General features: G+C 35.5%; 1 protein-coding gene across 6 annotated transcripts in view; it reads right to left on the reverse strand.

Moving 5' to 3' along the window:
- Window positions 1-5,417: 5,417 nt before the first annotated feature.
- Window positions 5,418-14,284, reverse strand: part of Lrch2 (leucine rich repeats and calponin homology domain containing 2) — an 80,156-nt gene continuing 71,289 nt past the window's right edge. For all 6 annotated transcript variants that reach the window (XM_076919080.1, XM_076919083.1, XM_076919082.1 and 3 more), the window contains 5 exons: window positions 13,931-13,988; window positions 13,075-13,187; window positions 12,774-12,911; window positions 12,539-12,616; window positions 5,418-8,106 (listed from right to left, as the gene is read on the reverse strand). In XM_076919080.1, coding sequence (XP_076775195.1) covers window positions 7,987-8,106; window positions 12,539-12,616; window positions 12,774-12,911; window positions 13,075-13,187; window positions 13,931-13,988 — 507 coding nt within the window. In that variant the 3' untranslated portion in view covers window positions 5,418-7,986. The remainder of the gene's footprint in view (window positions 8,107-12,538; window positions 12,617-12,773; window positions 12,912-13,074; window positions 13,188-13,930; window positions 13,989-14,284) is intronic.

Here is a 14,284-nt window from a genome sequence, read left to right on the forward strand (position 1 = left end):
GCTCAGGTCCATATGGACATAGTGCAGAATTCTGCCAGATCTTCAAAGAAAACCTGATACCAATATTCCTCAAACTATTCTACAAAATAGAAACAGAAGGAACAGTACCTAATTCCGTCTATGAAGCCACGATTATTCTGATACCTAAACCACACAAGGACCCAACCAAAAAAGGGAACTTCAGACCAATCTTGTTTATGAATATCAGTGCAAAAATACTCAATAAAATTCTTGCAAACCGAATCCAACAACACATCAAAACCATCATTCACCATGATCAAGTAGACTTCATCCCAGGGTTCACATATTGGTTTTCATATATTGGTTCAATATAGAAAATCCATTGATGTAATCCACTATACAAACAAACTGAAAGAAAAAAATCACATGATAATCTCATTAGATGTAGAAAAAGCATTTCACAAAATATAACATCCCTTTATGTTAAAAATATTGAAGATATCAGGAATTCAAGGCCCATACCTAAACATAATAAAATCAATTTACTGCACACCAACAGCCAATATCAAATCAAATGGAGACATACTTGAAGCAATCACACTAAAATCAGGGACAAGACAAAGATGCCCACTCTCTCCATATCTATTCAATATAGCACTCGAAGTGCTAGCTAGAACAATAAGACAACAACAACAACAAAAAAACCATCAAGGGAATACAAATTGGCAAAGAAAAAATAAAGGTATCACTACTTGAAGATGATATGATAGTATAAATAAGTGACCACAAAAATTCTACCAGAGAACTTCTCCAGCTGATAAACAGCTTCAGCAAAGTGGCCAGATATAAATTAACTCAAATAAATCAGTAGCTTTCCTTTATACAAATAATAAATAGGCTGAGAAAAAATTTAGGGAAACAACTAACTTCACAATAGCCACAAATGATATAAAATGTCTTGTAACACTAACCAAACACATGAAAGACCTGTGTGATAATAACTTCAAGTGTCTCAAGAAAGAAATCCAAGATCTCAGAAAATGGAGAGATCTCTCATGCTTATAGATTGGCAAAATTAATATAGTAAAAATGGCCATCCTACCAAAGGCAATCTACAGATTCAATGCAATCCCCATCAAAATCCCAACATAGTTCTTCAAAGACATGGAAAGAGCAATTCACAAACTCATCTGGAAAGGCAAAAAAACCAGAATTGAGAAAACAATTCTTACCAATAAAAGAATGGCTGGGGAATCACCATCCCTGACCTCAAGCTTTACCACAGAGCAATAATGATAAAAACTGCATGGTATTGGTACAGAAACAGGCACATTGATCAATAGAATAGAATTAAAGACCCAGAAATGGACCCACACACTTACAGGCACTTGATCTTTAGCAAAGACAGCAAAAAAAAAAAAAAAAAAAAAAAAAAAAAAAAAGGAAAAAAGAAAGCATCTTCAATAAATGGTGCCAGTCTCACTGGCTGGCTGTATGTAAAAACATGAAAATAGATCCATATTTGTCACCTTGCACAAATCTCAAGTCCAAGTGGATCAAGGACCACAACATAAAACCAGATACAGTGAATCTAATAGAAAAATCTAAGAGAACTGGGAAAGAGCTGTTAACTCATTGGCACCGGGGGGGGGGGGGGGGGGTGGATTTCCTAAACAGAACTCCAATGGCTCATGCTCTAAGATCAAGAATTGATAAATGGGACATCAAGAAGCTGAAAATTGTTTGTAAGGCAAAGGACATAGTTAGACAAATTGGCAACTTAGAGATTGGGGAAATATCTTCACTAACCCCACATCGGATAGAGGGTTAATATCCAAAGTATATACAGAAATCAAGAAGCTAACCATCAAAAATCCAAACAACCTAATCAAAGAATGGGATATAGAACTAAACTGAGATTCCACAACAGAGGAATCTCAAATAGCTGAGAAGCACCTAAAGAAATGTTCAAAGTCCTTATTGATCGGAGAAATGCAAATCAAAACAACCCTGAGATTCCACCTTACACCAATCAGAATGGCTAAGATCAAAACCTCAGGTGACAACACATGCTGGCCAGGATGTGGAGAAAGAGAAACACTCCTCCATTGCTGGTGGGATTACAAACTGGTACAACCACTCTGGAAATCAATCTGAAGGTTCCTCAGAAAATTGCAAATAGATCTACCTGAAGACCTAGCAATATCACTCTTGGGAAAGCACCCCAAAGATGCCCCATCATACCACAGAGACACGTGTTCCACTATATGTTCATAGCGGCCTTATTTGTAATAGCCAGAAGCTGGAAACAACCCAGATGTCCCACAACAGAAGAATGGATAGAGAAAATGTGGTTCATTTACACAGTGGAGTATTACTACTCAGCTATCAAGAACATCATTCTGGGTTTTGCAGGCAAATGGATGGAACTAGAAAATATCATCTTGAGTGAGACAACTCAGACCCAAAAGGATATCAATGGTATGTACCAACTAATAAGTGGATATTAGCCAAAAAAAAAAAAAAAAAAGAATTACAGAATACTCAAGATTCAGTCCACAGAACTCAAAAGGTCAACAAGCTGAAGGGCCCAAGTGAGGACCCCTCAGTCCCACTGGGGAGGGGAGGGAGATGAAAGCAATCACAAGTGGAGAGGGTTGGAGGGAGGGACCTGGGAGGGAAAGTGGATGGGGGTTAGGGGAGAGAGGGGAACCTAATATGGTATTGGGTGAGGGAAAAGAACTGAAGCCCTGAGGACCAGCAGAAAGAATGAAAACAGGCAACCTAGGGAGGTAGGAGGTTCCAACTATTGCTCTTTCCTGATCCTCCCTCCAAAAGTTCTTCACCTTACCATCCTCCCCTCTGAGAGGGTGCTCCCCCACCTCACCCCATCCTCCTTTTCTGAGGCATCAAGTTTTCCCCCAAAAGATTAGGCACATCCTTTCCCAATGAGGCCATACAAGGGAGACCTCTGCTTCATATGTTCTGGGGGGGGGGGAGAGGGGGCACAGACCAGCCCATGCTTATGCTATTTGGTTGGTGGCTTAGTCTCTGGGAGCACCCAGGGTGGCTGCACTACTCTTGTCCTATTTAGACAAGTCTTTTCCTGTGCCAATGAGTTCCATCAAGTGTTTTCTCTATTTTCTCCTTGATCAGTTTCACATTATTGTATCTTCTGTAAATATCCTTGATCCATTTGGAGTTGTGCTTTGTGCAGTGTTGAAGATTTGGTTATATTCTGCACGTAGCTACAAGTTTGGCTAGCACCACTCCCTCATTGAAGATAATTGTCTTTTCTCCAAAAATGTACTGTGTGCCTCTTCGTCAATAATCATGTGGCTGTTAAAGTGTTGGCTTAGTTATGATACTGAAGCTAAACGGATGGAGCAACCATTTGAGGGAAGAAACCCTGACTCAGAAACACACAAATGTCACATGATTTCTCTCATTTGTTGTAAATGTCTGCTATTAATCCTTACCTAAGTTTCATTTAGAATACCCATAGAGGTTAACGGGTTAGTAAAGCACCACATGAGTCACTTTAAATTGATAGTGGTAGAACACAAATGGTAAAGGGTTAAGTTAGAATAATGGATCAGGAAGGGGATAAGTCAGAGTAGAGCATGCTCAGCAGGGTAGAAGAGAAATTACCCTACAACAGGGTGGCATTACCCCTACTAGACAACACAGGCCAGAAAATAAAAACTCCAAACACAAATTCAGGCCTATGGAACACTGTTGTAAGGTTTAAATTATAATGAATTTCATTGTATTTGTTTACATTTAAAATTTAGGCATGATCTGAGTAAGGACTTTAAGCAAATTCCCTTTGATGTTGAAAATATAACTTTATTTGCATATATAAAATATATTTACCAACTACTTTTGTAGACATGTAACTAATGTGTATCATAGCAATGAAAATAAATTAATTTTCCTGCCAGGAAGTGGCAGAGTAATCAGATTTATATATTTGAGAGACAAATATTATGCACTTTTCAATCACTTTTCATTTTAGTAATTTTCAAATGACTTATTGATCAAATTTCTATCCTTAACTACTTTTGTTAGAATTGCCATAGCTTATAAACTGTTCATTATGGAATTCTCATTCTAAACTGTAGATTTTTCCAAAACAGCAAGATTTCATTATGCTACAAAACTTTAACCCTGATCCTTACAATATACACCTAGGTATACAATATACACTCTATTGTGCAAAGACTAAGCTATCTAAAATCATAAGTATAAGGGTAACTTTTATGTTTAAAATACAAAAAAGAAAGATATACCTTAAAACATATGGCTTTGATATATCTCATTTTATCAACTATAGCAGCTATTGTGGGTATTTACACATCAGTTTTATCTACAACAATAATCTATGCACAATAACACATGTCCCTTGGAGTTCTCCAGACAGTGATATACATGCTTGAGTATTTATTCTAGGACCATTCAATACAGAATATCAAAACAATAGACGAAGTAGGCCTAGTACCTGCTAAAGCTCATTTGAAATTCTGTGATAAACTTGGAATATCTTTTTAAAAACCTTGTTATCAAATAGCTATTTACTTACGTACTCATTGAAATATGCAAGTTTAAGGTAACTATAGCAATTTTGTTTTCAACAGCATTTGGCAATACATAAATGTATGAGTGAATTATATCAATGAGAAAAATGCCCAGTTAAATATGAGTGTTTTTAGAAAACTTACAACTGAATGTGAAAGAATAAATTTGCTATCACACAGGCCAAAGGCAATTTGGTCATAAATGAAAGCACTAAAAAGTACAATGAAATTATCACATATTGGCCTATTCTATATATAGTTTTAAATGAAGTTTTCTCTTATATTTGTCATACAGAGAGCTGACATCATACATTGGTAACATTAATTTGTAATGGCAACTTAGTATAATACCTTTTAAACAAAATTTAATACTTTCAAAAAATTGAAAATAACATAGTATAAAGGAAATCAGGACTCTTACAACAATCTACATCAGTTTGCTGAGTTTGTTTCTGTTGTCCTTTAATTTTTCAGATGTAATCTCATTGACAGGCTATACTTAAACTGCCAGGTTCAAGAGATGTTCTCACTTCAGACTCCCTTTAGATGGGCATGGTGGCACACCTAAAATGCCCATCTAAAACCACTACTATGAATATCTTATCAAATGTTTTCTTTTTTAGCTCATTTAATTTGTGTGTGGCAATGATGTGCCAAGGTGCACGTGTGGAGCTGAACTACATGAGTATCCACAAATCAAAGGACCATTTGCAAGAATCGCTTCTCATCTGCTACCATGTGAGTCTTGGAAATGTTTGCCAGGCTCCACAGCAAGCACCTTTACTCACTGAGCAATACTGTCAGACCACAGACACAAACTATCAGAGGGTAACAGCAATAGTAAGAGAGATGAAAGAAACAAGAAAATGAGGTCCAGGCTTAGATTTGTTTTCGTTCAATTTTATCCACAGTTTGCATCGGTAATATACATTTAGTGTTCCATTTATTTTTAAATGCATCAGAAAATCAATTATGATAAATCTGTGACTAATACAAACATTTCTGAATTCTTCAAAAATTCAGTTAGAAAAGTCATTAAACTAGCATTCTATAAAGATAATTATTAAACAAATGGTTATGCATTTTTACTCATTTCAATTCAAACATATCCAACATCACTTCTTTCTTGTGCCATATGGTCATAAAGTTTAACAGAAGTAGCTATCTAATGATATTTTGGGCCAATAAAATATTCTTTGATTATTCAATCCTCCTCAAATCACAAAACCATCCAAATAATGTTAATGATTCTTAAATCAATAATTGATGAAGTAAATATATGTCATAAAAACATTTAGCATAAAATTTACACTTAACAACTACTAACAAATATGTCAGGGTCTTGGTATAAATTTGTTGTTGTGGACTATGCTGAAAAACTGCCTTAGAAGTGATGTTCTTATCGCCTTTTGGCACACTAATAGTTGAACTGCTGTGCTAAGGACCTCAAGGAGACCCATTTTGAAAACAATTCGTATTTGTTATAAAGAAGGAGCACCAAAGTTCTGGTGTGTTTTCTCTTTAAGGTAATAGTTAACTGACAAGTGAAATGTAGTAAAAGAATTGTTTAAAAATTCACAACTATTTCAATAATAAGAAAGCACGAAACTACTTGGAAAGTAATACAAGATTAAGTAATAAGAGCAATTCTATAACACAATAACCATAAGAGAAGTAAGAATGATTGTTTTGGTTGTTAAAAGTTTTTAAATTTGTAATGATGTCAACTGTCAAGGTTAAAAATTCATCGACTAAGGTACTTACTAAATTACCTATGTTATCCAAATTTTCACTAATGAGTTTCATTATGTCATTGGGGATATTTTCAGATCCAACTATTTAGTTATAACTAATTTGATCAAATATTTAAATAATAAATTATTAATAATTTAATTCTTAAAAGTTACAGTATAAAAAGCTTTGACTCTTTATTAGTTCCAATTTGACTTGTGGGGAATGTAAAAACACATCTGTACTCCGAAGCCAAGATCGAAATGTATGGCTTCAGAATGCCTGACCAAAAAAAAAGTAGATTTAGTTCTAAAACCAATCTTTACCATAGTATTTGGCACATGACATTTTACATGTTATAAATGTCCTTCGAAATATCCTAGACCAACATTTTTACTAAGTTGCATCCATATTAAGAGGTAATAAGTGCAAATAATCACACAGTTAAGAAATGATATTTGCTTGGCTACTACAAAAGTGACTACAAAGGCTCTTCTAGAGGAAACTGAGTTTGTCATCACAGTAATGTTTTGGAAAAATTCCTGCACTAGTATCACCATAAGTTTATCCATCTCCAAATCAAGCAAGGACTTTATTGAACGTACTATGCTATGAACCTGACTGTGTTAATTCAACATCAAGTTACTTGAGGACCATAAGGTATACATGCTCCAGAAAGGGCCAGCTTTTAAATCAAAACCTGTTTCTTAATGGCCACTTTCTGAATATGGAAGGCAGCACTGATGGACTGAATGTTCCGCTAAGTTGAGCTATGAACCCATAACAGATGCATCAAACGTCCTTGACAATTACTACTTCCCTTGCTTTCCAAAGCCTTACTGTTTTGTGTAACGTTCTCAACATAGAAATAAAATACTCTTCAGATAAAGTGATTTAAACAATGATTATGGTTTTGCAAAATTAAATAGCATAAATTAAGCATATTAACATTTTTGACAACATGAAATAACCAATTCAAGGGAAACTGCAATGGATTAACTAAGAAACCACCAATGTGAGGCACATTTAAATCCTCACATATGACTGACCATACAAACCTACCAAAATATTTAAAAATTCCATTGATTCTATTAATACATAAAAAGAAATTGCAAAAATGCTTAAGACTATTCAAGATTCATTACACAGGCACTTCACATGTAAACAACCTACAGTATAACTGAAAATATTTTGGCACCAACTGATAATACTAAAAGAATTGAATAATGCCAGGGTTTTGATTTTTCTACTCATTTTTGCTAGGAAACAAAGACAAAATATTGAAGAGGTTGTGTCTAAGCTAGAAGTGTATGAAATAACTCAAATATAGAATTGTTTTCCTAAAATATGATTACTTTACCTAGATGTTTACTAGTATACAGTGATGTAAAAAAAATATTCAACTTAATGTAATTGTTAAATTGAAAGTTTGTTTTCAATTTTGTATCAATTTGCATTCTGAAAATTCATCAAGGTTACTGAGTCACAAAATAAAAGAATTTTAATTTATCAAAAACTCTTATTAAATTAATCCAATTTTTCTCCAAAAATTGCTTGGACAACGCAGAATTTATATCTGACATCTTATTGAAATTTAAAAAACAAAAGAAACCTAAGGCAAACTGCTTTTACTGGACATTCTTCTTCAGGATTTTGAGATATCTGAAAGCATTTCAAATACATGAAATTATACACGTATAATGTTTTTAATGTTACATCAAGCCATAGAAAGCTGAGATGCCTTTGTAGTAGGTAATTCAAGGAGGGCCTGAACTGTGACACCAACTTTCACAAGACCTCGCTCTTCCAAAATATGGTGAGGCAAGCAGAGTCTCTCCTGGGGAAAGAGAAAAAGATATCTGAATGTTCACATTTTTAGTAGTTGAATAAAATGTTGAGTCAAAAACAGAGATTTTAAGATTATTTAGTTTTAAAATTATTTATTTTTTGAAATTACTGCAATGTTTCCCTGTTCTCATTCCTCCTTTGAAACCTCTCATATACCCCTCTCTTCGACCAAACACTAAGAATCACAGTAATAAAAATGATTTCTTAAATAAATAAATTTTAAAAATGATTTATTTATGTATGTATTTTATGTATATAGATGTTTTGTCTGTGTGTACATCGGCATAGCAAAAGAGGGCATCAGATCCCATGGGACTACAGTTACAGATGATTGTGAGCTGCCATGGGAGTGCTGGAAATTGAACTCAGGACCTCTGGAAAAATAGTCAGTGTTCTTAACTGCTGAGCCATCTTGTAGACCCAAGAGCCAGATCTTTTAAATATGCTTTCTCTTAAAATTCAGGTAAATAATACATTCATTTCACATTTTTCCTTTTAAATATTACAATATAAAATATGGTTAGATGTGGCAGAAATTTTCCTATCCAATCTATTTGCAGTGGGAGGCATATGATTGTATAGGCAAAAGGGAGGCAGAGCTAAGGGTAGCAGAGAGAGAGAGAGAAAGAGAGAGAGAGAGAGAGAGAGAGAGAGAGAGAGAAGAGAGAGAAGAGAGAGAAGAGAGAGAAGAGAGAACTGGAACAAGCTATAGAGAGAGTAGCTCAGCAGAACCAGCTCAGCAGCTCCAGCCCTGCTGGAGAGCTTGCCTAGATAAGGACACCTGGCTGGGGCCAGGCAGCCAGCCAGAGGTTCCTGCATTAGTGCAGGAACATGGTGACTAAGCTGGGAGCCAGCCGGGCATGTCTTTTCTAATACCTTCCATTAGTTAGATTCATATCTTATAGGAAGAAAGGGATTATAGAGATTAGCTTGGTTACTAATGCCATCATTTTACACGCAAACATCTTTCTCTATTCAGAGTTACGGAATAGGTCACCATTATCCAGTCTCTACTGTCCTACAAGTGCCTCTCATGTATCTTCCCACTGAAGTTGCTCTGGTCAAATGGTATACATACATTTGACTACTCTGTTGGCTCTATCTTTAAACAGTGCTTTACTTGAAACCTTCTCCCTGTTTTGTTTTCTATGATACAAATCTGTTTAGTTCATCAACTTAACCTACAGTTATCTGTCCCAAGCCTCTTCTAATGTCCTAAATATTTCCAAGCATGCTACACTCAGTTTTCTCTTTGTTACTACAGTGCTCCTTAGTATTCTCTGATCATTTTAACTCTCAGTTCCACCCCAAATCCTTAGTCTTTATTTCCACTAACAGCACATCAGATAAATTCCAGTGAGCCACGACCAAATGTAAGTGGTATGGATACATCAAAATCAACGTGTCCATGACAGAACGTCCTTTATAAGTAAACTTGAATTTTTGGATCTTGTATTTCAGTCGTTTTTCAAACCACATTGATACAAAAATAGGAAGTCTAATAGCCTTCACCTTCTTTACTTCTGTAACAAAATTAGTATTCACTGAATAATACTAAATATATCTCAAATCACCTTTAAAAATGACTTTTGCATCTCAGTATCCATTGCTACATTTGGTACTACTGAAGGATTTTAATCAAATCTTTAACTAATCAATTAAGTTGGTATTATAAAAAGAAGTAAGTTTCAAAGTAAGGACAACACTTCTCTCCATCAGAAACTACAAAAAGAACAAATCATAATTGTAATGGTTTGCATATTCTTGGCCCAGAGTGTGACACTATTTGGAGGTGTGACACCATTAGGAGGTGTGACCTTGTTAGAGTAGGTGTGTAACCGTGAGAATGGGCTTAAGACCTTCATGAAGGCTTAAGACCTTTCATGCATGAAAGTCAGTCTTCTAGCAGGGTTCAGATGAAGATGTAGGACTCTCAGCTCCTCCTGCACATGCCTGCCTGGAAGCTACCATGCTCCCACCTTGATGATAATAGACTCAACCTCTAAACCTGTAGGCCAAGCCCAATTAAATGTTGTCCTTATAAGAGTTGCCTTGGTCATGGTGTCTCTTCACAGCAGTAAAACCCTAACTAAGACAATAATCAATGCCAAACAAGAAGAAAATGACCAAGAAATGAGACAAAAGGGGAAAAGTGGGGTGGGGAGCTATACTTGAAATGATAGCATCACCAAAGTCTGAGCATGGGCTTGACCAAATGATAGCATCACTCCCCACCCCCACCCCCACACACAAATATGTAGCAGATGTGCAGCATGGTCTTCATGTAGGCCCCCAACAACTATAGCAGGGGTTGCCCCTGTCTCTGATGTCTACCTGTAGGCCCTGTTCCCCTAACTAGGCTGCCTTGTCTGGCCTCAATGGAAGAGCATGTGCCTAATCCTGTAGTAACTTGATGTATCAGGGTAGAATGATACCTGGGGGGGGGGGGGTGGTCCCTCTTCTGGGAAGGGTTAGGGAACAAGCTATAGATGTTAGTGGGTACTCAGATGACAGGGAGTGCTGTGATCGAGATATAAAGTAAATTAATTAATTAATTAATGGAAGAAAAATGTCTATACTAAGTGAAAACTGGAAATGAAAGGATCAACCATACTGTCTCATTCCATTTACATGAAACTCTAGGAAATGTGAAGTAGTTCATACTGATAGAAAGCACATTAGTGGTTATCTCAGGAATCATGGTTCCCAGAAAAACATGAGAAAAGTTGGGGATCTAAATTGTGCTGATGGTTTCAACAATGCATGGTTAGATCAATAATTTTTAGGGCTGGAGATGTATACTAGTGGGAAAATGTTTGGCTACCAGAAATGGAGCATGAAGTTAGAATTTCAGAATTTTTAAAAAGGCATGAAAGTATCAAATTTCATGTTTTTATTTATGTATAGCTTATTATACATTGATATCACTTCAATAAAGTTGTTAAAAATCAGAAAATGTCCATGTGATGCTTATTATGTATTGATATCACCCCAATAAAGTTGAAAAATCAGAAAATGTCCTAGATCAAAGAAATAGTAAAATAATTACACATTATTATGTCTTCCAAGTTCAGGAAAAAAGTAAATGGAAACTAAATATAAAACTCTTAAATTCCTAAAACAAATTTTTTATTTACTTTTTTACACTCCAGATTTTGTTCCCCTCCATCCATCTTCCAACTGTTCCACATCCCATACCTCCAACCCACCCTGTTTCCAGGAGGCTGTCCGCAGCCCGCATAAAATCATGTAATATCATGTAATAATAACAGCTAGGGAAAACTTCAAAGGTAAACTTTTTAAGGCATCATACAGATAACACAAATAGTAAGAAAACAGAAAGCATACAATTAGCAAAGTACACATGTAGTCATTGTTTCTTTTTAAAAAATAAATTGTGTCTATTCAGTTGAGGTAAAATTCGATCTGATGACAAGTTAATGATGTCACCATTTTAAAAAGAGCTGAACACAAAGTAACCAAGATTTCAGAGGGTCACTCTCCTCCATAGTCATGTTAACATTAGGTTTATGAAGTCCTCGAGATTGGCAACATTTTGATTATACATTTTAATATATTAACAATACTGATTTGATTTTGTAGTACTGCAATTATTTTTGTAAAATACAAGCCAATTCATACTCATTTTAAAGTTTCTCCATTACAAGTATTATCATATTTTATTTTATACCTATATATTTACCTATTTTTTAAAGTTTTATGTGCATTGGTATTTTGCTTTCATGTATGTCTGTGTGATGGTGTCATATGCCCTGGAACTGTAGTTACAGACAGATGTGAGCTGCCATATAGGTGCTGGGAACTGAATCTGGGTCTCCAGGAAGAGCAACCAGTGCTCTTGAGTAATGAGCTATCAATACAGCCCTATACCAAAATTTTTCATTTGTTATTTTCACTGTTTTTAATATAGTTATACTGTATTAGATGCAATTCAGAATCCACTCATGAAGTTAGAAAGAAGCGCTGGAGTACAGTTCAGTGGTAGAATGTGTGCTTTGCAGGTAGGAGGCCTTGGGTTCAATCACCAACATAACACTAAAGAACAACACGGGGTCTAAATGTCCTTCAGCAGAACACCGCCAATTAAATAACAACAACAATGCTGTCACAACTAAGCTTCAGTTCTCACAACTACATTCTGTGTACTCAGTGATATCTACAATTAGCAAACAGTTTACATATAGGTAGATGCCTGATAAAGGCCTTCTTTAAAAGATTTAAAAACACTGGGTGTGTGTGTGTGTGTGTGTGTGTGTGTGTGTGTGTGTGTGTAATAGAGAGACAAAGAGAAAATACTCAAATTTTTATTCACAAAATGTTATTCATCCCTCACTATGAGGATGATTCTACTTTCCTTGTAATAGAGTAAGAGTTAAACGACAACTTTGTCAGATAATTACCTGCGAAACACCCAACTTTTTGCAGGCATCAAGAAAATTTTCTACGTTTCTTCGACATTTTGCCATGCTCAGCTTGGGCTGTGAAGTAAGAGAAGACAGACCCATATCATAAGTATTCTTCTAAAAGAACTTAGTTGATATTGAAAACTGTATTTGTTTATGGGCATTATTTAAAGACAGTATTAAAACTTTGTATTTTCCTTTGGAAAACCCATAATCTATTGACACTACTTACCACTGCAGGTGACGGTACATGAATGCTAGCTACAGAGCGTGGCCTTATGTGATTGGCCAAATGGCAAAGAACAACTCCGTCCATTAGTGCGGCTCCTATGTCATCAGGCAAAATGACTTTTAATCTGGATTCAAGATTCTATAAAGAAATGAGGATAAATTGCAGATATCTTAGGTAAACATGGAATGCTTTCATATTATTATTTATATGATCAAAAATTTAAAGGTCATTAAGAATAAAATCAATATACTTCATGAATTTGCTGAATTAAACCCATTTCTGCCAGGCCAATGTGACTCACATTGCGAAGCTGCCGTATCTGTTCCCGCTCTTCCCTTAAATGCTCCATCTTTCTTCTCATTGTAAAACCTGGATCGGCTGCCCCATATTCTTGACGAGATGCACGGCTGAAGGCTGTACACAAACAGAAATTCCCTAACATTTTATAAAGATAACACAAAGACCAACCACCCATGGAGAAAGAGGCGTAATCAAAAGCAAGAGTACAGAATTACAAAAGATGTAATTAATAATGCATTTAAATATTTTAATTATATGTAAATGATCTTTAGTGACATAATACAAAATCAACAGGCGACAAAAGTGCAATGACTTCTTCTACCTCTTACATATGTTCTTATTTGACCATATGTCATGGGAAACTTATGACCCAGGTTAAAAAGGATGATTGAACATATGACAGCCTTCTACCCCAAAAGAAAAAAAAAAGGAAATTATTCTGGAAAGGTCAAGATGGTTATTTGGGAATAAAACCATCATTCAATACCTTGCCAAGTAAGATGGATCCATTTTCTTTTGGGCATGCAAAATGCAAAAGATCCCATTTTTAAACCACAATCTAATGGAGTGCTATAATTCCCGAGTGTTTTGTCTGCTGGCAAAGGGTTCATTCTAACAGCAGTCACAGCAGAGAAGAAATAAGTCTGCAGGATACCTAAGGCAGGAATGAGGTTACAGGAGCTCGAATAAAATGGGAAAGAAGTGATGATGGGGATTGTAAAGGCAAAGAAGATCAGAAGAAGAGGGAAAAGAAGCTTTGAGTACACAAGATTACAGATTCTAATGCATTCAAGCTGTGAAAATCTAGATTCAACATAGACAACAAATTTTATTTAAAAACTATACTATATATTTACCTGATCTAGGCTTCAAGCCAAAGGGACCATGTGAAAAACCATCAGATCTGTCATATTCCTAAGGGGGAAAAAAAACAAAAAGAAGAAAACCTTTGAGGTTTCAAAGCCATCAAGGTACTTATTCATACCCGCTTCAATTTTGAGATTTATTTCCAATGTTTCCATGAATAAAGTCAACCTCGATTTCAATTCAAGTTGATATGTTAACTTTTTAAAAAGTCAATAACTATTGCTAAATTACCTGGGTATGAATTTTTAATTTTCCTTTAATTTTTTAAAAGAAAATAAGTTGTGTGTGTGTGTGTGTGTGTGTGTGTGTGTGTGTGTGTGTGTGAGAGAGAGAGAGAGAGAGAG

This window comes from Arvicanthis niloticus, chromosome X (genome assembly GCF_011762505.2).
Source record: "Arvicanthis niloticus isolate mArvNil1 chromosome X, mArvNil1.pat.X, whole genome shotgun sequence".
NCBI classification, from domain to species: Eukaryota; Metazoa; Chordata; class Mammalia; order Rodentia; family Muridae; genus Arvicanthis; species Arvicanthis niloticus.